Raw genomic sequence first — 20,829 nt, forward strand, 5'->3', positions numbered from 1 at the left:
GCTGGAATCTGTGCTTGAGGTTTCTTACTTTTGCTGAAAATTGATCATGGAGACATAGAAAGCCAAGCTATTTTCTCTGAATTTCCTGTTTATACAAAGCTTTCATTTAGTCCCAGAAACTTTATCACTACCCAGAGCAAAGCATGAGACTGGATAACAAAGTGAGAGCTCTAACTTTAAAGGCATCCCTAGCCTCCTTCTGCCTAGAGCGCATTTAATCCTATCAATTCTTTTTTGAGAAGTTATCTTTTAATTTTCTGAGAGTCCCCGGAATGTGCAGAGTAAAATTATTCCATGCCTATTCTGAGTGTAGCCACATGTTTTAAAAAACCTTGAAGGTATCACTTGATGCTTGCAATAATAATAAACATTTTGTTAGTCAAACTTTTGAGCAACTTTTTTTTCCTTTGGTTAAAATAGTAATGCTGCTTTTCAGTCTCCAGACCCTTGCCTTGATCTGGAAAGAAAAAAAAGACATGTCAAAGTTACTGGAAACTACAGAACATGACATTATCCTAAGGAAGGGAGTATTGCTTCTTTAGGAGCCTGTTTCAGGCTGACAGGTTTCTAATAGTTTAAAATAAAATTAAATTAGATGAACCTTGTGACATATGTCATTAACTCAGTGAAGAGCAGAACCTTATATCTTGTCCAAGTCATGGAAAGCCCAAGAGGTGCCCCAGCCGTAGTGTGCACAATGTTGGGATAGCTGGGTCTCCCCAGACCTCACAGGCACTACTTTTCGTCTCTGTCACTGATCTAGAGGGGGCTCATCATCCCCACTGTTCCATTTTTAATAAACTTCTACTCAGGTAAAATGGAACAACTACAGGCAACTGTGGATTATGATAGAAAAAAGACACAGAGTAGAAGATCTAATTATAAGAAAATTAGGACGCTGCACACACACACACACACAGAAGATGGGGGTTCTCAGCTTCCCAGAGGTGCTTGCAGGCTCAGAGAAGGCCAGCTTCAGGTTCTTGGTCCTCATGCACCTTGAGTCACTGCGAGCAGAGGCTGCCCACAAGCAGCTCCTCGTGATGCTGCAGTTGAGGCAAGGCAGATCTCCCCTCCACCAGGCCTCCTTCCCTCTCCCTCCCCAGAGCCCTGGCCAAACATGTGCATCCTCTCCTGCCAGCAAGGACACTCCTGAGAGGCACATCTGCCAAGCTTGTGCAAAACCCCTTCAGAGTGGGAACGCTCACCAGGATCTACCTGGATGGTTTGGGCTCCTCTCTACTGCAAAGGGATCAGATACATGACCAGCCAAACAGACAAAGCTCATCCCCTGCCTCTCATGCCACAAGACTGGGTCCTCTGTAAGCAAGGCACAAAAAGCAGCACTATTATAAGTGTTATTTATTCCCATGAGAAGGACTTGTAGAATTTGGGTTCCAGTTGGGGTTCAGTGCCCTAATTAAACCTCCCATTGCACTCACCTTTTTTTTCAAATTGCCACTTTTGTGAGGTGACCCAAACACCTCTGTTCCTTCTTCAGGCTGTGGTCTTCACAGCATCAAAAGGTCACAGACTAAAGACCTGCAGACTGCCGTTTCCAGAGAAGGTTTCCTTCCTGCCTGTCCAAGAGCAGGGGTTGCTCAGCAGCCCCTGTCTCTGTGCTGTGCTGGAAGAGGGGACAGATTTTCAAGTCTTGTTTGTTCAACTTTGAAAAGCCGCCTTTTCTTCTATGGAACTCAGGATGTATTTAACAGGAAACAATAAAGATGCAGGACAGTTTTGGAGAGGAAGTAGGACATTTTAGGTATGCAAAAAAATAATTACTTATGCTGAAACTGGGTCAAAACACCACAGTGTTTACCACAGCTCTCAGGAAGAGTGCCATGGGTTTTTTAATAACAACAAAAATTCAAGGTCTTAGCACTGGGTCTCATCCCAAAAAGTAATATGATTTCAGACCAAATGGAAACTAATCCGGCCTATAAATCATGATGCAGCAGATGCAACATGCTCAGTCCTGAACCCAGTCACTTTTGGTCAGCTAAAGCTGATTTTCCAGACTGCTTTGTTGCGAAGGCAACAAGAGATTGAGTACTCATCTTCTTCCCTTGCTATTTCTCCCATCACTAATTATGCTCACTGTTTCAGCTGATGCTAAATTATCTTTTTAATTAATCCAGCTTCACCTTCTAGCCACTAGATCTTGTTATGTCTTTCTCTGCAAGGTCAAAGGCCTCTTAGCACCTATCATTTTCTCTCCATGAAGGGACTTACTACACCAGTCATATTTTAATCTTCCTTCAGATACTCTAAGCAGACCATGGTCTTTGAATTTATCAAGACCAGATATTTTCCTCAGCTTGTAAATCATCTCAGTGATTCTCTTCCCTATCTTCACCAATTTTTATACACCCTTTTCAAATGTTGGTGCCAGATCTGGATGCAGCATTCCAAAGTAAAATTGCCTCCTTACTCCTACTCACTATTTTCCTTATTATTTGTTCAAGGAGTACATTAGCACTTTTGGTTACAACATTGGCAACTCCTGTTTGACGGTGTGTCCACCCAAGCACCTATATTTATAGATCAAAGATGGGACTTGACAATCCTGAAGGTCCTTTCCAACCTAAATGATTCAGTGATTCTGTGAAATTCTATTCCCCTCTCCTAGATATGATACCAACTTCCATCAGATAGCTTTGAGGAAACATTAAGAAGTGTTTCCAAAACATGTTACAAATATGCAGTGAAGACCTCAAGCCTTTTGCAGCGTATGGAGCAGAAGGCACATGAAACTGCTCCTCAAGCCTTCAGTTTCCTCCTTGCTGGCCCACTGCAACAACCCTTGCCCTATATTTTAATACTGAATTCAATGTGTTTGACAAAACCCTGGAATGTCCAGTGTATACAGATTTAGGCACTGGAGGATCTGTGAGGAATGAAGTTCATGACAGCTGGATAAAAGAAGATCTGGAGCTGCAAGCACACAGGAAGGGTTGAAGTCCATTTCAGGTTTCTGCAGCCTGTGCTCAAATAAGGCTCACAATAGGAAGGACAGGGTGTCATTCCTAAATCCCTTCTCCTCTTGGAAAGGAGCAGAAATTATATTATTTTTGTGCAGGAACAGACACTAAATTACCCAAGTTCTAGATGGCAAATGTTACAGAGCTGATGTATGGCTTTGTCTAGCTTTGCAGCAGGAAAACAAAAATCAAATACTTTGGCTCCTCACTTCACGCCCAGATTTTTGCCCTCTGATCATTCACAGGAAACAAAGCCCACATACAGTTCTGGAAACAGCCAGGCACCTCTTACTCCCTTTAGGCAGCCTGTGCAAGGCTGGTTCTCTTTGCCTGGGTTGGTTCTCTAGGTCACCCACCCAAGTCTGGCAGCTGTTGCACGCACTCCTACCACACCAGCACACACCCTCACTGACATGCTGAAAAATACCGCTCTGAGCCACAGTAGGGATCTCATCTTATTTCAAGCACTTTGAGCAGAAGAAAGTATGATTGTGGGTGAGGGTGTTGGGAAGACTACTAAAACAGAATCTAGAACCTAGGGAAGATTGGAGGCCAGAGTAACACGCATGGACAGGAGCAGTCTGATCTTGAGGGGCCACCCAAGCAAATCTGAGCCTCTAATATTTCTTGATGGGGGACCCTAAAGCAGATGCCCTGGGACATTCAGTATTTAATTTTTACTCCTTCCAGAGAAAAGGTGTTAACATGACAAGTGGGCATATGCCTTTTCCCCCCACCTCCAAATGTCAACTCTGAAGCTTTATTCTGGTACTAGAAAGATGCTCTGGGGTCTACCTGTCTTGTTCAGTCTCACTAGTAACCAAAACCCATGGTCAAACCATTTCTTTGCTCTTTCGCAGCCCAGCCCAGGGCTGTCACTACAGAGAAAAGGTGGTAAGTGAGGAAAGCGTTTGTCCAGACCATCCATCAGTAGCAGTGATACCGCAATGGAAGAGCCAGAGCAAAGTCCAGCTCACGCACTCAGAGCTGTGCTGGCTCAGCAGGACTACAAGGCAAAAGAATAAAAAAATAAAGAAACCTTTATTTCATCTAGGAGTAGCAGCTCCAGCAATCGGCACACTTGGAGGGCAGTTGTGCTAAGTATGGAGGTACATTCTCACAGTCTTTTTCTACATAAAATCATAACACAGAACCTGGCTTTGAGATCTTCAGCACCTTTTCAGTAAGGCAACATGGTGCTGCACCCCACTTGACTCCTACAGAGGGTTGAAAACCTGACAGCCCTGCCTCCAGTCCAAGGAGGCAAAGTATCCCATTCTTGATTGTTTTTGCTGGTAAGAAATAATTGGAAACACCTTCCCTATGAAATATTGGGGGGGTTCTACAGCTTTTTTTCCCTGATATCACCCAAAAGAGCATTTTTATCCTCAGATCCAAGAGGAAGGCTTTCACATAGGGCATCTATATATGCCCCCTGCAACACTTATTTTCTGCAGGAAGCACCTTAATATAGACCCTGGGTTAAGGTGGTGCTGAGAGGGCAGCAGGGCCTCCTAGGAGCCCTTTTAAATGTTGCCACAGGGTTTCAAAGCAACGTGGCCTTCCAGAGGCTGCCAGCAAGAGCATCAGCAACCCGATGACCTTTTCTGCTGGGTCAGCAGCCCCAAACTGGAACATGCTTGTCTAAACCTCCTGCTTTATGGTAACTCCGAGCAATGCAGCTCTGACACACCCAGCAGGTATGGGTTATGTGCTAAGCTTTTCAGAAGTGGCACACCAAACAATACCCCTGGCAAGAAAAAGGGAAAAGGAAAAGGGAAACAAGAAAGGATGCTGACCCTAGCTAAGGCTGAACAATCTGCAAGACAGTTAGCAACAGCTTTTTTATCCATTTAAGTGGCAACACTTGTAAAATCACAAATAAGGGCATTTTAGCCAGTAGATGCTTCAAGAGGGAAGATATTCACCCTCTTGTCCACATCTTTTGTTTTCTAAGCCCAGTGTTTCTCTGCATGACTCAATTGTACTTAGATAAGTATTTATTTTTGTGAATCACAAGATCCAAGCCCACAGGGCTAGCAGGGCTGGGGTACCTGGCCACATTAACCCACAGGCAGCAAGGATGTGAGGTGGCCCAGTACTGAGCATGGCATGACAACTCCCCAGGAAGGGCGAGTGATCCCCACTCCTGGCTGCCCACAGCACCCCAAACCCCAGGCCTGATCCCTTTTTGCTAGGATCTGCTTTCCTCCTGGGGCTGTGCTGCAGCGTTCATCCCACGGTCCTCACAACACCTCCGGCTAGATTTGGAAAACCAAGGGGCAGATTCTTGTCTGGTGCAAGACAGCAGAGCTTCACTGCAGGCCAAGGAGCTACCCAATTCACCCCAAAAGAAGATCTGGCACAGAGAGGCAAGGAGACACACTGAAGCCACTCCACAGGTCGCTGGGTATGAAGGTTGGGCATCCTGGCTTCCCCGTCCAACAGCACTGCTGACATAGCTGGAAATCACACCTGGCAGTAAGTCTGGCTCCAATCAGCTGAGCAGTGAAGAGAACCAGTCCTCAGAGCCAGTGAAAGGTTTTCCACTTCCCTTAGTAGCTAAAATTCACTGTCTTCTCTTTTCAGCAGCAGTGCCTTCAGTTTTTGCTGCCCTTCACCTTTGGCCACAGGAGGATGCCAGCTGGCACTCAAAGGCTCTGCCACCCAGCAGTTATGTGTGGAATGGGTGACATTCTGATATTTGCCCACTCAGGGAACCTGGGTGACACCCTTTTAGCTATGGTGTGAAGGGCAAGCAAAACAATGATAGCCCTCACAGGGCATGGGCTCAGTTCCCCAGACCCTCATCACAAAAACCACATGTGTGCCCACAAGGAGCCTCTGTTGGTAGGTGTTTTACATATCATCAGAAGGTGTAGTGAAGGGAGCTGCAGAAAAACCACAAAATGCAGACTTAGGCAGGAAGAGCAGGCACTTCAGCTGGAGACCTTCCTTGCAGCCATCAGACATGCCACCTGTACCAGGTACATTTCCATACCTTTTAATGTAGCTTAACAATTGTGTTGGAGACAAAGGAAAAGGCACACTGTACAGAAAAAAAAAATCCCAAAATGATACCCTTTTATTTGTAAAGCTCTGATGAAACAACTTTCCAAATGACATCCCACTTAAAAACCAATGGAAACCAACCTAACTATGCATCAGTCACACTATACAGATTGCATCCTACATTTTCAAGATGCCTAGATATCTTCTGCAGTATTTACATATGTATCAGTTAGGTAGTAAAGTTTCATTGCAGTTTGTTTCTTTCCACCACACACTTATTCAATGGCAAAAAACCCCCTTGGGGATGCATTTGCATTTTTGTACAACACTTCGGAGCAAATGGCTAGGGCAATTTTCCTGAGAGAAGGCTTGTTCTTTGAAACTCTTGCTTTAACAACTGGAAATACAGAAAGTGGATGCATTTTTGTTGCGCTAAAAAGCCTAAGGATGCCTAGTTAAGTTTTTCTTTTAAATTATTTACGTACCATTAAGTTAAAATGTTTACATTCATTCATTCGTATAAAAACCGTTGTTAAATCTTATGCAAATGATTTAACACTGATTGCTGCAACGCAAATTGCACTTCTTTAAAAAAATTATTGTATATATGGAAGAAAAATATCTGATTGCTACCCTGTTTACAAATTTCGACTGACTCTATACAGTTCAGCCAGGAAACATGGACTTTCATAAATCTCAGTCACAGTGTACTTTAAAAGTTATATCGCAGTCTTGAAAAGTGAGTAAATATTTAAAACCAAAAAAAAACCAATCCCAAAATCTCCTTAACCAGCTGGACCTTGTGGGACTTGTACCAAATGTTGTGATTTCTTCCAGGGACTTAGCTGGGCTCTGAAGAGGAGAGCAAGGCACACTGAAGATGGAGGCCACAGGAGAGGTCGGACAGGGCGAAGACATCAAATGTTCGGTGTGAGAAGTCTGTGTCAACTCAAGCTGTAAGCACTTCTGACACTCATTAAGAAGTATCTCACTATCTCTGGTATTAAAGTCTTTGCTACTCCCTCCCCAACACGGACAACATCCACCAAATTCTTAGGGGAAAAGGCGATGAGAGAGTGAAAACAACTATACAATCAGAAAGGCAGCACTGCTGGGTAAGTCAAGAATGTATTTCTGGATTTCTGGAATCTATCAATAGGTGTGGGTTTATCTCTCCTTTTTTTTTTTTTTTTCTCTTTTCCTTTTTTTTTTTTTGTTTTTTTTGTTTTTTTGTTTTTTAATGCATTTTTTGAGAGTGTAAGGCTTCATTAGTTATCCCCGGTGGTCATTTGCTTTCCCTACATTTTTCTTGCATAGATGAGGAACTGGATGCTTCGGCAAAGCCTCTTTCGGAAGGAGAAAACCACCTCTGCCACCAAGGCTCAAAAACTGTTTCAGGGGAATGGTCTTTGCCAGCACTCTCACTGCCGCTGCAACCGCTCCACAGAGGAAACTGTGTGCAGACGTCTGGGGGCTGCCAGGATCCAGCTTCCCTCACACCAGGTCATGCCAGAGCCAGGGCACACCAGGGATCCTGTCTCACGGATGCTGTCACTTCAGCCGTGGAGGTCAGGCTGACTCCTGTGTACAGCCCGTCTTGACCTGAATACTTAAGGTTGCTGCTTTCGGGACTGGTGCTCTCTCCTGGGCCAGACATCACTGATGAGCTCGCCTGGAGGGAGGGGGAGAGCAAAGAGAGATTCATTGAGGTGAGCTTTGCACACACTGGGGTGTGAGTGAGAGCACAGCGAGCCTGAAGCACAGCCATCATCCCAGGATTTCTGTTCAAAAACAGGGTTTGCCCTCTGCTTGCCTCTGTGCCTTGAAATCCTGAAACAAAAAAATGTCTCAGCATGAACCCAGTCGCCCAGCCCTGCTGATGGGAGTGATATCTGCGTTTGGAGAGCTGGAAAAGAAACCACGTGATGTGCAGAAAGACTTGGAAATCAGATCATGATGAAGAATGAAATGTGCATGTGTCCCACTGCCCCCTACTGAAGGGACACCGGTGCCAACACGAAAAATGTGATCTGGGAGTGGTGGCAACTCTAGTTTTTCTTCCCCATGGGAGAAGCCCAACACATCCCAATTCTCCAGGAGCAGATACAGAGCACGTTTTGGAAAGCAGCTTTCTTTGGGCTCTTCAGCCCTTGAAATGCTTAAAATCATTCCCAACTCTTCAAAACGCCAGCCACAACCAGTTTATCCCTGTAGGACTGGCCACTAAAGGAGATGTGCTTTTAATCTCCAGTGGAGAAACACTATGCCTTTGAAGCAGGAGCATTTTTGTTCTGCCGCCTGCAGAAGACAACATGCAGGGGAGCCCTGGTAGGCACGAAGATGAACCTCTGAACCACACTGGAACCAGTCCATTTGTTTTACCGGAGAAATGGAGAGTTGCAAAGACAAAGGAACAATCATTTTTTCCATGAGGCTGAGCAGATCTGCTAAAGAGGAAAAATTTGCAGTGCCAGACAGAGAAGGGGCAACATTTTCACCTGATAAAGGAAATGTTTAAGAGCTGACTTCATGCAAAATTAACTCTTGGATATGTCAACTTTAAAACCTTAATTTACTTGTTAATGGATAGTCGTTGGATGAAATTCCTTAAAAAAAAAAAGAAAAGAAAAAGGCTATCCTAAACTGTGACTGCAGAAGCTTCCTGCCTGCTGTTTAAGTACAAAGTATACATATTTAATCATTTTACAAGAGTAGCGCTCTTGGCTCTCCTGGAGCTGTGCCAGGCTAGCAGTCCTGACATCGGAAAAGCAAGACTTCATTTATTCAAAGGTAATTTCCAAATGGTGCTGTGCAGGGCTCTTGTTGCCGTGCTTAACCCAGGGAAAACCTCACCTTCTGAAAGAGATACTCACTGCTAGCAGTCATTTATGTCTGAAATAACCTGGGCTCCAACATTTTCTTAACCTTTTATTAAAACGATTGACCACCGCTATTCTTCCACCCAGTCATCAGCCCTGATCCCACACCATTAGTCACTACCCAGAAATGCAGAGAAGGAAGGGAAAAACCTATCTGTCCCCCAAAACCAGCTGAAACTGCTCTAATCCTAGAGAAATAAGTTTTATCACTGCCTTGAACATACAGTTGCCAATCAGTGACCGTGAATCTCTGTATCCTCTTTCCCTGTGACTGTGCATGGAGAATTCAGTGAGGCAGGTTCCATGCTAACCTTTGTGTACAGTTTTGCTCTTGCATCAGCCTAGCTTTTCAAAGCCTTCTTTTAATTTCTAATACCTCAAACAGATTTCTGTTAGCACAAAAGACATAATTTTTAACAGCTTCACCTCCCCACAGTGGAAGAAGGGTTTAAATTATTGTGGAGCAGTGTTTGCTCAACCTGAGCTAAAAATACTAGGAGCTGCTTTCAAAGGTTCCCATTTACCCATATTTGCCACTGCTGCTCTGGTAGGCAAATATCTTATCACTGCCTGTTTTTTCCGGGCTTGGAAAGTGTAATTCACCTTTTCCTGATTCAGCCCTACACAGAGGTGGGGTGCAGGGACCCACAGTTTCCACATGGGGTTATCAGGTACCCCTCCCTTGGGCACCCCAGAAGGGAGGACAGGGAGGCATGTCCTGTTTGAAGACTGCCCATCCCTGCCTGTCCAAGGCCGGATTCTGGCTCTGTTGAGCCAGGACGGGCAGGACCTGGGCAGGACTGCCGGGCCTGGAAACCCCACCCCGGTAATGTCATGACAAATCCAGGCAGCTTGGGCAGCTCCCAGAGTGAGACATGGAAAACAAACTTTAGCTCCTGAAAAGGACGTGACGGAATCACAGTTCTGTTCCTGAGCCTCCCTACCTTTGCACTTACTTTTTCAGCTTTAAGGGATGAAAGATGACAGAAGTCGCACTTAGTTATTAGAGGACTTTTTTCAGCTGAAATAAATAAGCTGAACAATGCTGATGAAATCAATGAGGTCTAATTCACAACTACTGGCTCTATCAATAAAAAGGTAATGCCTTTATTTTTATTGGTGAAATCTGATAATAGCATAGATAATCAGCTGAAGGTCAGCTTGCAGAGGAAAAAATGAAAGAAGCCCACTGGGAAGAGCCTGCCTCCCAAACAAACAGGGAGGTTGTGTTTGTATCTGCAAAGGTTCTTCTTTTTACCCAAACCAGGAGGAGCTGGTCATGAGTCAGCCCCCAGGCAGGTTGTATGTATAGAGGTGGCCTTTCTGTAGAGGACCAACCCACCATGCATAGAGGAAGACCTCTGCCAGAGCCACAGAGACAACTAGATCGTACCCAAACCTGCTGTCAGCACCTTAGAGGTGATTTTACCCCCACTAAAGCTTGCTCCAGATCAAAACCAAGCTGCTCAGGCTGTGCTGGCCAGTACTCAGGGAACAGCAGCAGCAGCTCTGGCTGAAAGACGCCTGCTTTCTTCCACCCACTCTTTCCTGAACCGTCTGCCCACCACAGAGAGCAGGGACAGGGGATGGACACTTTCCCCTCTGGCCTTCCCCCACACCTCCACAGCCAAGAGGGAAATGTTCTGGGCAAGGACAGCGAAGGGCCTTGATCTAGACCTTTGGTCTATCAGATAGACCTTTGCTCTATCCACTTAACACGTTTAAACTGCTCCATGAATTTTGGACATTACACTGAAGTCTGCAATAATATGAGTCTCAGGTGAGACTCTCTTCCTCCTCAGTTAGCCTCGTTTACTTTCGCAACACTTAAATTATACCCACAGTCAGTTAAAATAAACTTGCAAAGACTTCTTTCACATATGGAGTGTTGTGGCAAACTGGTGCAGTCCTTAATTTTTCCAGCCTCAGCCTCCCTGCAATAACTCCCATCTCCACAAAGAGCACGTTTTCCCAATACTGTCACTCCCTGGAATCCGAAGAGCAAGTCTTGGCACTACAAAATGACAGCTTTTTTTACTGATGTAACGACCCTCTTAGCACACAAAGTTGTCATTTCTTGCTAGTCCAATTGATCCCTTTGTTTATACTGCAGACGTGTAAGTTTACATATCTTCTAATCTCTCCTTTGTATTATAGCAACATAAATCTGTGGTTAATACTTCATTAATTTCCTAAGGGAGGCAACTTCCAGCATGGCTTGGAAAACTGATGACCCACTGCTGTCAAGGGCTGTATGAATAACTGGCTTTATTGCTTTGGCAGTGAAACAAAACCAAGCAAAAGGTATGTGTCCATATGCATATAGAATTTTGGGATAGAAGCAAAAATACTTTTTCTTTGCTTTTCCCCAGTGAAACAAAAAAGCTGGATTGCTTCCTTCTGTTTAATATAAAAATGAAAAGCTCACTTAATGGATACATGTACACAGAGCAAAGAAAACGACTCAAAGAAAAAAACACAACGTATGAAACTGAGCGGGGAGAAGGAAGTAGCATCCCATTTTGTCCAGGAGTGAGGACTGACACAGAAGAGGTAGGAGACCAAGAATGATTTAAACTAGAGTCTAGAGTATCAGATCTCTCAGCATACTGCCCTGTCTGCCATGCTATTTGGTATTTTAGGCTGCCACGTTCCTCATGCCTCCTGTTGATCTTATTCCACCTGGTTTAGATAAATATTTACTCATACCAGGACTGAGGCACCGTGTTCTCTTTTTCCAGGTGAAAGTCCTACCAACCTCCTACCAACCATGCTGGTGAGCCTTTCTCATGGAAACTCTGTCCCAACACCTACAAAATTATTCCATCAGATAATCTGAAGGACCCCTGGACATTTAACTTCTCAATATCCAGGAGATCAGGATATTGTTTTAAGAGGTCGAATCTCCGGTTCTTCCAGACTCTGGGACATACTGTATGGAGGCTGATTTCCCGGTAGCCAGCATGAATATCCTACCAATTTACTGCCTAAACAGGAGCAAACAACACCGCCTCTAACCAGCTCACAAATCTTCTTCTGACAGAAAAAAACCCATGAAAGCAAATGCAGGAGAAGCCATTCAGCTAATCCAGCCCCATCTGTCCAGCGTTTTGGAGACAGTTCAAACTGCATTTTCCTGCGAGCTCACCACATGCCGAGGCCATCTCAGTCAGCTCTCTCATTTCCCACCCTACAAAACTGAAGAGCCAGTCCTGAACCACTTCTCAAGGTAAACCTCCAAGAGAAGTAAGCACTAGTTTTACATCCTAAGTTTTTCTGTGGTGTGTAATTATGGTCCTTCTGAGAAAGCTCCAAACTGAAGGCAAAGGACATTGGAGAGTCTCCTGAAAGAAGAATTCCCCTAGTGCTGCTGAGCCTTTCCTGACATCAGTTGTGGCTCAAGGAGCCTCCATGTCCTGCCATAAAAAGCAGATTTTACAGCAGGTTTCATACTGCCTTTTATCCTAATAAGGGAATAAAGTCCTTCTGGTTATCATATTTGTTGGAGCCCCTGCATGGAAACGGATGGGTTTGCACTGCAGACCGTGCCCTTCATTTAGCAATTTATTTGGTGGAGCTTTTCCCTGTACAGTTTCAGCAGCATCAAAGGGAGAGCAGGTATAGATGCAGATGCAGGCTGTCTGAAACCTTCAAATCTTCTTTTTATGGGGACGTAAGGCAACTTCATATATCATGCAGCTGGACCGTTTCCATATTAGTAAGACAGGACACCCAGTACTTATACTGCTTAGGAAAACAGAAATAGGCCTGAATCCTAGATCCAGATGTGAATTTGGCAAATAGCCCCTTTACAATGGGACAACGAAATAGCTCCGATCCGAACACTTCTACATTTTGGGATGTTTGAAATCAACTTTGCCCCCACAGCAATTCATTAATCGTCTCTCTTAAATGTTTAAACTTCAGCTAGAACATAAAATCAACATTTAGGGTTCTTGCTAATTTGTCTCAGAATTGGCATCATATAAGGTTCCCTTCATGAAATGGATAGTTCTCAAAGACATTGCCAAGAGTAATAGCTGCCCTCCTCTTTTTCTGCCCTTCCTTCTTTATTTTACATTAAAAGAGATAAAGAAAGGTAGGGCAAAAAGTGAATGTTACTGACACAAATGAATTCTGCTGAATTTCATTTCCATTAGATTTCTACATAACTGTAAACTTTTTTGGCAGCCTCCCACAAAAGGCATAATAAATTGCTTTTGTACCAGTAGAGGAATTCATTTTCTCTGTTTCATTTAGCAACAACATTGCTGTGAATTTCACACAACAGTTTCTAAAACGTCATCAGATTTCTCTGCCTAATGTCAATTTGGCATTTTCCCCCTCTTCACAAAATAAAGGCTAGAGAAGCAAAAACAGAGGAAAACAAAAACAAGTTGCCGTGCCTGTTGTGCAACGCATGGCGAACAAGCCAGGTTCACTTCTCAAGCAGGTGCCTGTGTTTTGGCAACATCACCAGCACCACTGTCAGGAGTCAACACCAGTCTTTTTAAGTGACCAAAGATTACAGAGCCTGGATTCATCCACCTGAGGGTTTGGTTTTTTAACCCCTGACATGAGCTGGAGAAGTTTATTCTCTTTGTGCAAAGCCATTGACTATTTTAGAAATAATTACAAACCTTTGATCTATCAATGGATCAAATCAAAACAAAAAGAAAAAGTAATCAAGGAAAACAGAAGTCTAGTAGAGTATCTTTGCTTCAGCATGTAATCAGGTTACAGGCTGTCTTGCTCTAAAATGCTGACATCCCTTCACTCACCACACCCTAAATGGGCTTTATGAGTGCCCAGTCCCTTCTACAGGATTTAGACCCTTTAGAAATTATTTTGCATCATTTGCTGCTAGTGATCATGTTCCCAAATGATGTCTGGGACAAGGGGAGCCAGTCTTAAGAGCCACCACTTTCTACTTTAAACCTGCAGTCTCTCGAGTCCCCATGCCTTTGAATTACAGATGCTTGGGCAAAGACAGGAGCCTGAGTGAAGGATGAGACCATGCCCATGACATGTCCTGACAACTGCTCCCCTGCAAATCCTCTTTTCATTTACATGCATCTGGGACTGGGCCACAGGGGTGGGAGATCAGTAAGCCCTTCACATAATTTGGGATGGAGTCAGAGGGATGCCCACAGGTCTGGCTGCTGCTGCAACTTCCTCTCCTCAGCGCATGTCACAGCCTCTCTCCATCACTTCCCTTTCATTGAAATTTTTCACAAGGGGGTATTTGCAAGTGCTTTGCATATGCGAGGCACATCTGATCAAATCATGGGCAAGGCTGTGCAGATGTTACCATGCTGCCTGCTCGATATAAGGGGACAGATTTTCTCAGCTGTTGTGCAGGTGTCCTCTCCCAGTCTGATCTACTATGGAAAAATCAGGGAGAACTGAAGTCCTGGCACTGGGGATGCCATCATGTAACTAAGAGCAGCCTCAGGGTCCCTCCTGGGAGTTGCTCTTACTTGCTAACAGCTCTCAAGGAGTCTTTTAGCCCACAATCCATGCCCTTACACCACTCTCCTCTGGTACGCACACAACTCCATCTGGCAAAATCATATTAAAAATGGTACTACTAAAATTACAATATAAAGATTATTAATAACATGTTTGATGTGCCCTTCTAGGGAGAAATACTACAGAAAGGAAGTCAGGTTTTAGCCATGCAAGAAGGCAGCAGCATAGTGGAAATGAGATCTTGTCTATATGGCCTCTTCTTCCCCAAGCAGCACACGGCTGTGCCACCTCAGTCTCAGCCAGGATTGTGCTTCTGTTTCTATCCATTACATATAGCTCACCACACTGCTCAGGATCACTAGTACTGCTTAAGGTAAGGCAAGGAAAATGTAAGGAAAAGCTGGCTATGTTTTTTCCTTTGCAAATATTAAGGGAGAGCCTAAAACAGTGCATAGCAGTTCACCAGGGGAGTCTGAAACCCAATTCCGTAACTGCAAGAGTTCACTTTTTAGTTAGGGTTTCTTTTGATGTGATCTGTTTATTTTACTGGATTGACAGGGTTTTCTCATGTCAAAGACAAGCCCGTTTAGTAATATCCTAGTCTCACAGGACCCAAACCCAAAACCCAGTGCCTCTGAAATTGGGTGGCCCTGTCAGTCCACAAACAATCACATTTGCTAAAAAATGGGTTTTCCCTCCCCTTGTACAATGAAACTTTGTACATCAGAAATTAAACTACTGAAAGGAATTTGGATGTTGGGAATACAAAGACATACTGAAAAATAGCTATTATAAACAATGTCTTCTTTTCATTAATAAAGGACTAAAGAAAGCCACATTAGGAAATCTTCTCAAAGAAATTATGTGACAGATTAAGGGACACAAAAGGCCGAGAAGTGAGTGTGGATATGGATAAGTACAGCCAAGGCATTAGAAATTAATCTACCTTAAACTTTAGCAGTAGTATTTATCACACATGCTAACTGAGTGAAGAAAGGAAGTTTGAGATGGTTGGAGTACATGATGTAAAATAAGGATCAAAACTAAAGCAGGAGATGATTAGCACTCCTCGAGTGCTCCTCTGGAGCTTGGTGCTGCCAGATGCTGGGCATCTGGCCCCTGAAGAACCTTCTGCGAGCAGAGGGCTGAACCCTCTGTACACTGCAATCAGCAGGATGCTCCAGCCTGGTTTCAGCTGGGTTTGGTTCAGGGTTTAACTGCACATTTTAGCTTAAAACAAAAGCCTTTATGATTTACTTCGTACAGTAGGATAACATTTTGCTGGGTTTTACCAGTTGCACAAAAATGTATATACACATATATATACATATACATATATACACACATATAAACCAGCAGTGCCTTGAATTATAAATCTTATCAGATCATTTACCAAAAAAAAGAGGTACATGCACAACTGTTTCTTGAAAGGATCAGTTGGGCATATTTTATTGTCCTCTGTCCAAAAGAAAACCTTTGAAATGAAAGAACCTGAATATTCAAAAATAAAACATATGGGGTTAAGATATGGGTAACAATCATAAAAATTATATAGATCTTAATCAAGAAGGTTTGCAAAGTACTTCAGCTTGTCGTTCTGTTTATAGCTATATGTAATATCCTCCGAAAATCTTGTTCTAGTATCAGCTAACAAAACTGGAAAGTTTGTTTAGATTATTGTTCTGCTAGATAAGATAAAAGCTGTGATAACATTGCCCAGTGATCAGCCTGCTTGCGGATACGGACACTTACCCCAGAGGCTGCAGTCTGTGCACTGGGAGAAGCAGTTTTGCTACAGTCATCTGAGTTAGTAGAAGATGTGGATGTCGGAGTCATGGGAACTGCAGTAGTACTGTTACCTGGAAAATTGGGAACTGGCATTAAAAAGAAATATTTTCCAGACAGAGAAGAAGGAAAAAAAAAAAAAAAAAAAGAACAGCAACAACTACAAACTATTGCAGCTACACTTTCTTATATTTTATATTTACCAGAGCATGCCTTTGATTTATTTATATTCTTAGGTTTTCGCTTCCTCGTCTGAATTCCTTCTTTTTTCATAGCAAGGGGCCGAGGAACCTGAAAAAATTAAATTTCCACACCAATCACAGAGTTGCATATGTACTCTAATACCAAAAATCAAAATATACTACAAGATCAGATGTGATGTTGAAAATGTCTGCATAGCAAGTCAATTTTTTCTGTGTCACAGTACTAATTCTAAAAATGTTTGCATTTTATTTGGGCAAAACAGTAGCTTGATTCAAGGGGAGTTTTAGCTGAATTAAGAAATTAGGAAGTTTTTTTCTTGATGAAAACTTGACAGTTTTTTCAACCCCTCTGTCAATCCACAGGAAAACAGCACAGAATTAGGGAAAACCAGCATCATTTGGCAATAAGTCATAAGAAATTAAATTGGATGGGGTATATCTGGTCCTTGATTCCTTATTCCAGTCAATTAGGAATTATCTCCAGCGCCTGATTCTGGAAAGAGAGAATGTATATGAGAAAATAAAATCCTATTCATCCTGTGGACCAGCTATGCAAACCAGATCATCACGAGTAAGTGTCTTAGGACAGAAGCTTTAGAATAGAAGAATTGACTTAGTATTTGTTCCTATAAGCAGTTCTGCCCATAACACAGCTTTATGGTATCTAAATTTATATTTATATGAATAAAATTATATTTAAATGTGCTCAAAAATCATCTTTGTGTTCATCACAATGAAAATCACTACACAAAAACATTGGCTTAAAATATATTTTAACTTCATGATAACACCAGTCTGGGGAAAGACAATTCATGTGTTTTCTAGCATTATAATATTTAAACCTGTGACATAATTTACATTTTATTGAAGCCTAGACCACTTCTCAATCGTTCCTAATGCCCTTGCTCTTCAAACACTTATGCTTGACTGTAACTCAGTCCACAAGGGTCTCACCCAAAATAATGCTCCATCACATTCAGGACAGAGTTTTTTCTTACTCTATTACTGCCTGACAAAGGCTGAAATAGCATTTAAAGTTTTGCTGGCACAGCTATGGCTTGAATTACACTTGAAGTTTTGCTGGCATAGCCATGTCTGTCCATGAAAAATTATCTCATTAAAGGCCTAAGGATTTTTTCCCCCACTGAAGAGCTGGTTTAAATCCCAGTGGCAAAACTACCTCTGCTGCTCATCCAGAAGTGGTTTCTTTATACAAATCTGTTGAGAGAGTGACAGTGGCAAACACATAACCTGTCAAAAGCATAACAAGCTAAAATGGTGCATTTTCTAACATCACACATTTTTCTGTTATTTTATGCATTTCATTCGTCGTTTTTTTGAGGACCACCCCTTCCCAAAAGCAGCATCAGAGCTGGCAGGGGATGTCCCTTGGCAAAGCAACCACTTACCCCATGGAGCTTCATGTAGAGGCCACAGGCATTGCAGACGGGCTCCCCCTCGGCGTTCCTGCGCCACAGGGTGGTGGTCGTAGTGTGGCAGTTGGCACAGGACAAGCCCATCCGCCGCGATGAGGGCTGGAGGCAAGCACAGGCAAACACAGGCATAAACAGGTGGGCAGGAGCAAATGATTTATGTCTTCATGGTTCATAAAAAGTCCTTTAACACATGGCGAGGATGGTAGGAGCTTTTTTTTTATAGTATCTGCCAGCAACGCCCCAGAATTAGAACAGAATTATCCTCATATCGGAGAGTGGAACGATGGTGTGAAGAGGTACGGAGAGTCTTGCAACCCTGGGCTGTTGCAGCAGAGGCAAAATTCCCATTTTGGAACTGCTGACCCAGAGAAGTCTGTTCAGACCACCAGGTACTGCTTCTTTCCCGGCAGGACAGCTAGGAAATATCTCCACTACAGCTCCATTGAGCTGAAGAGAAGGAACATCACTCCTGTGCCGCCTCTCCAGCCAGTTCAATGCCCTCTGTCCTGTATGGTGGGTGAAGAGACAGCTCTGATCCTGCCATTGATACTCCTGACTCATCGGAAAAATCAGCCACTTTAATCGCCTGCCCTCGGCGGCACCACATCTGGGGAAAACTTTGCTGGGCATCCCAGGGGTAACACATACAAGAGCATTACTTTCATAAAAAGATCTTTTTTTATCATCACCCATTAATATCCTCACACAAAAAGCAACATGCCTTGGGAGCGTGTTTTACACAGCAGAGCCTCTCCTCAGCCAGCAGAAAAGCTGGTGGGTGACAACAAGGTTCCCACTGCAAACAAGCCATTTATGACACTCTTCCGTGGAGTTTGGAGCCAAGATGAAGCAACTCTGTATCAGAAATAACCGTACAACCCAGAGCTTTATGGCCACGGGCTGTATATCATAAGTGAAGGCAGTCCTCATAAACATGTGAAATGAAGGTGAATGGGTTATAAAAGTCCCTGTAACAAGTGATCTCTTTTACGTTCATCACAAGCAAAGAATTCCAGCTACATCATAAATCTAGTCTTTTTCAAAGTATCGCATTGTCAAAAAAATATAAAAAAATATGTGCCTAGCTCTGTGTCTGGCAGCTGAACAAGTTTACACGGGGAAGGCAGTTTTAGAGGATTGCATTAATCTTATTCTGACTATAAAGTGCCCATAACTGAAATTACTAACTTAAGGGTACAATGCCCTTCCTCTTGAATCATTTACTGCTGGGTTGTTAGACGTAACTGGGTCACCTTTGATACCACAGGGCTGCCTGCCACTGGGGAAACCAATAAAAAAAGTTTTGAGAATGAAGAATTTTCCAGAGTGATAACTGAGTTTCTTAAATATTATGTTTGAGTGTCTTTAGCAGTAAGCTGTCATTTTACACCACAGCTCAGAAAGGGCTCCAGATTAAATATAAATTTTGTAATCTTGAATCAGTAATCTATTATTAACTGTGCAGGAAAAAAAAAGCAAATCACCCAGCCAAGTGTAATATAGGTTGAAGTACACAGATACAATTTTTAATCTTAAAAATCCAAGTCTCATAGAAACAGAATTTCTGGCCTAGTTATTAAATATGTACGCACACAGCACTCAAATTGCACCCTCAACTCAATACGTGTTTTACGTGATCACAGTGAGTAAAAGAAAGCTGGTCGTAACACATATGCTTCATTTTCTTTCTCTACAAGTGAAATGCTGTCAGCTGTTTCACTCCGTTAAATCTTTTCTCTTTCCTATGCAGACTGGTCTAAGCCTTCATACATTTTATTTCAATAGCTTTTGCTCATTCCTGTATCTAAACAGACATGGAGTTTTGGCATGTTTTGAAGCTAAAATGACTTTTCTGATGCAGGAATTTTATCAGAAACTTTGGGGCAATCTAAACATGTTTAGCGTTTTCAAAACATTTTCCCTTCTCACCTACATATTTCCAACTGTATGAACACACAGTCATGGTTGATTTATAGTTATGGCCAGGGTAGTCGGTAGGGATTGTTACACAGAACTATTTCAGAGCTATTTCGCTGAAGTGTCAGACTGAAATCAGGCTGTAGTTTGACTCTGCTTTAGTCTTCTCACCCCCACCCCTCCCTCAAAAAAAAAAAAAAAGAAAAGAAGAAGAAGAAGAAAAAGAAAAAGGACACCAAAAAGCTAGAACTGGGTGTCAGCTACTTGAAATCTGCCTCGGGCCAGGGTGCCGCAGCCAGTCCGGCTCTGACGCTTGAGACAATCGGCAGATCTGGCCCCACCGCTGCTGGGTCTGTCCCCGCTAATGAGATTAACACCTTGTGTCATGAAACTTACTGGATGACCAGCTAGAAAAAACAGGCACCTAGCAGTAATAAACCTCTGTCTTAGAGTTAAATGAACTCTTTGGCTTAAAGAAAGGTCTTTAAGCAGAGGTGGGTTGGTTCCCAAGCGCTTACTGTCTGTTCTGATCATCGCGCGTTTGGGTCTTGTTCCCCCTCTCTCCTGTAAGGGCACTAAACTCAAACGGTTGTGAAATAAAGAACAGTAGGTGTTTTAACCCCAGGAAAACAGGCATGGAGTGAAGCAGCTGGCATGATTGAAAGGGGCTTGAAAGGCTGATGGGTTTGATACACTGTCTCCATACACAAGGGTCCAAACATCAGCTTGGATTATACTGGTGTGATTTATTATGGCTCGCTTGGTAACAGCCATTACGGAAGAGCGTATTCTTTCTGTCTGCTGACCTCCACCCAGATTTGCAGTTCCCGCTTGTTAAGTTTTCTCCTTGCCTATTCAGTGCCAGCCTGAGTTATAAACAGGGGTTCTGGTTTGTGCTATTTATTTCCCCCCCTAGTTTTAGGAGTATATTTTTAGAAAAATTGCCGTTCATTTCTTAGGAGTAAAACAAAACAAAGGCTATTATCATTGTTTAAACAATTGGTTTTCTTTGAATTATATACAAAACTTGCTTACATTCCCAAGGATCGAGCTCTCAGCAAACAAAGCAGGTCTGGAGAAATTCCTAGCCCTCTGAACAAACATTTTCCAACCTTGATTTCTTTTTCTTTTTTTTTTTTTT

General features: G+C 43.0%; 1 protein-coding gene across 2 annotated transcripts in view; it reads right to left on the reverse strand.

Moving 5' to 3' along the window:
* GATA6 (GATA binding protein 6) overlaps window positions 1-20,829 on the reverse strand; it is a 71,650-nt gene that overhangs the window by 44,557 nt on the left and 6,264 nt on the right. Inside the window, exons 4-7 of one of the 2 annotated variants that reach the window (XM_042029922.1) lie at window positions 17,745-17,870; window positions 16,336-16,423; window positions 16,100-16,206; window positions 6,052-7,668 (exon numbers count right to left, since the gene is read on the reverse strand). In XM_042029922.1, the coding sequence (XP_041885856.1) occupies window positions 7,501-7,668; window positions 16,100-16,206; window positions 16,336-16,423; window positions 17,745-17,870 (489 nt within the window). In that variant the 3' untranslated portion in view covers window positions 6,052-7,500. Of the gene's footprint in view, window positions 1-6,051; window positions 7,669-16,099; window positions 16,207-16,335; window positions 16,424-17,744; window positions 17,871-20,829 lie in introns of those variants that run through there. The other variant, XM_042029927.1, reaches the window with a different exon arrangement.

This window comes from Corvus kubaryi, unplaced genomic scaffold (genome assembly GCF_017639235.1).
Source record: "Corvus kubaryi isolate FWS band 111438036 unplaced genomic scaffold, C.kubaryi_AGA036_p1.0 132, whole genome shotgun sequence".
Taxonomy (NCBI): domain Eukaryota; kingdom Metazoa; phylum Chordata; class Aves; order Passeriformes; family Corvidae; genus Corvus; species Corvus kubaryi.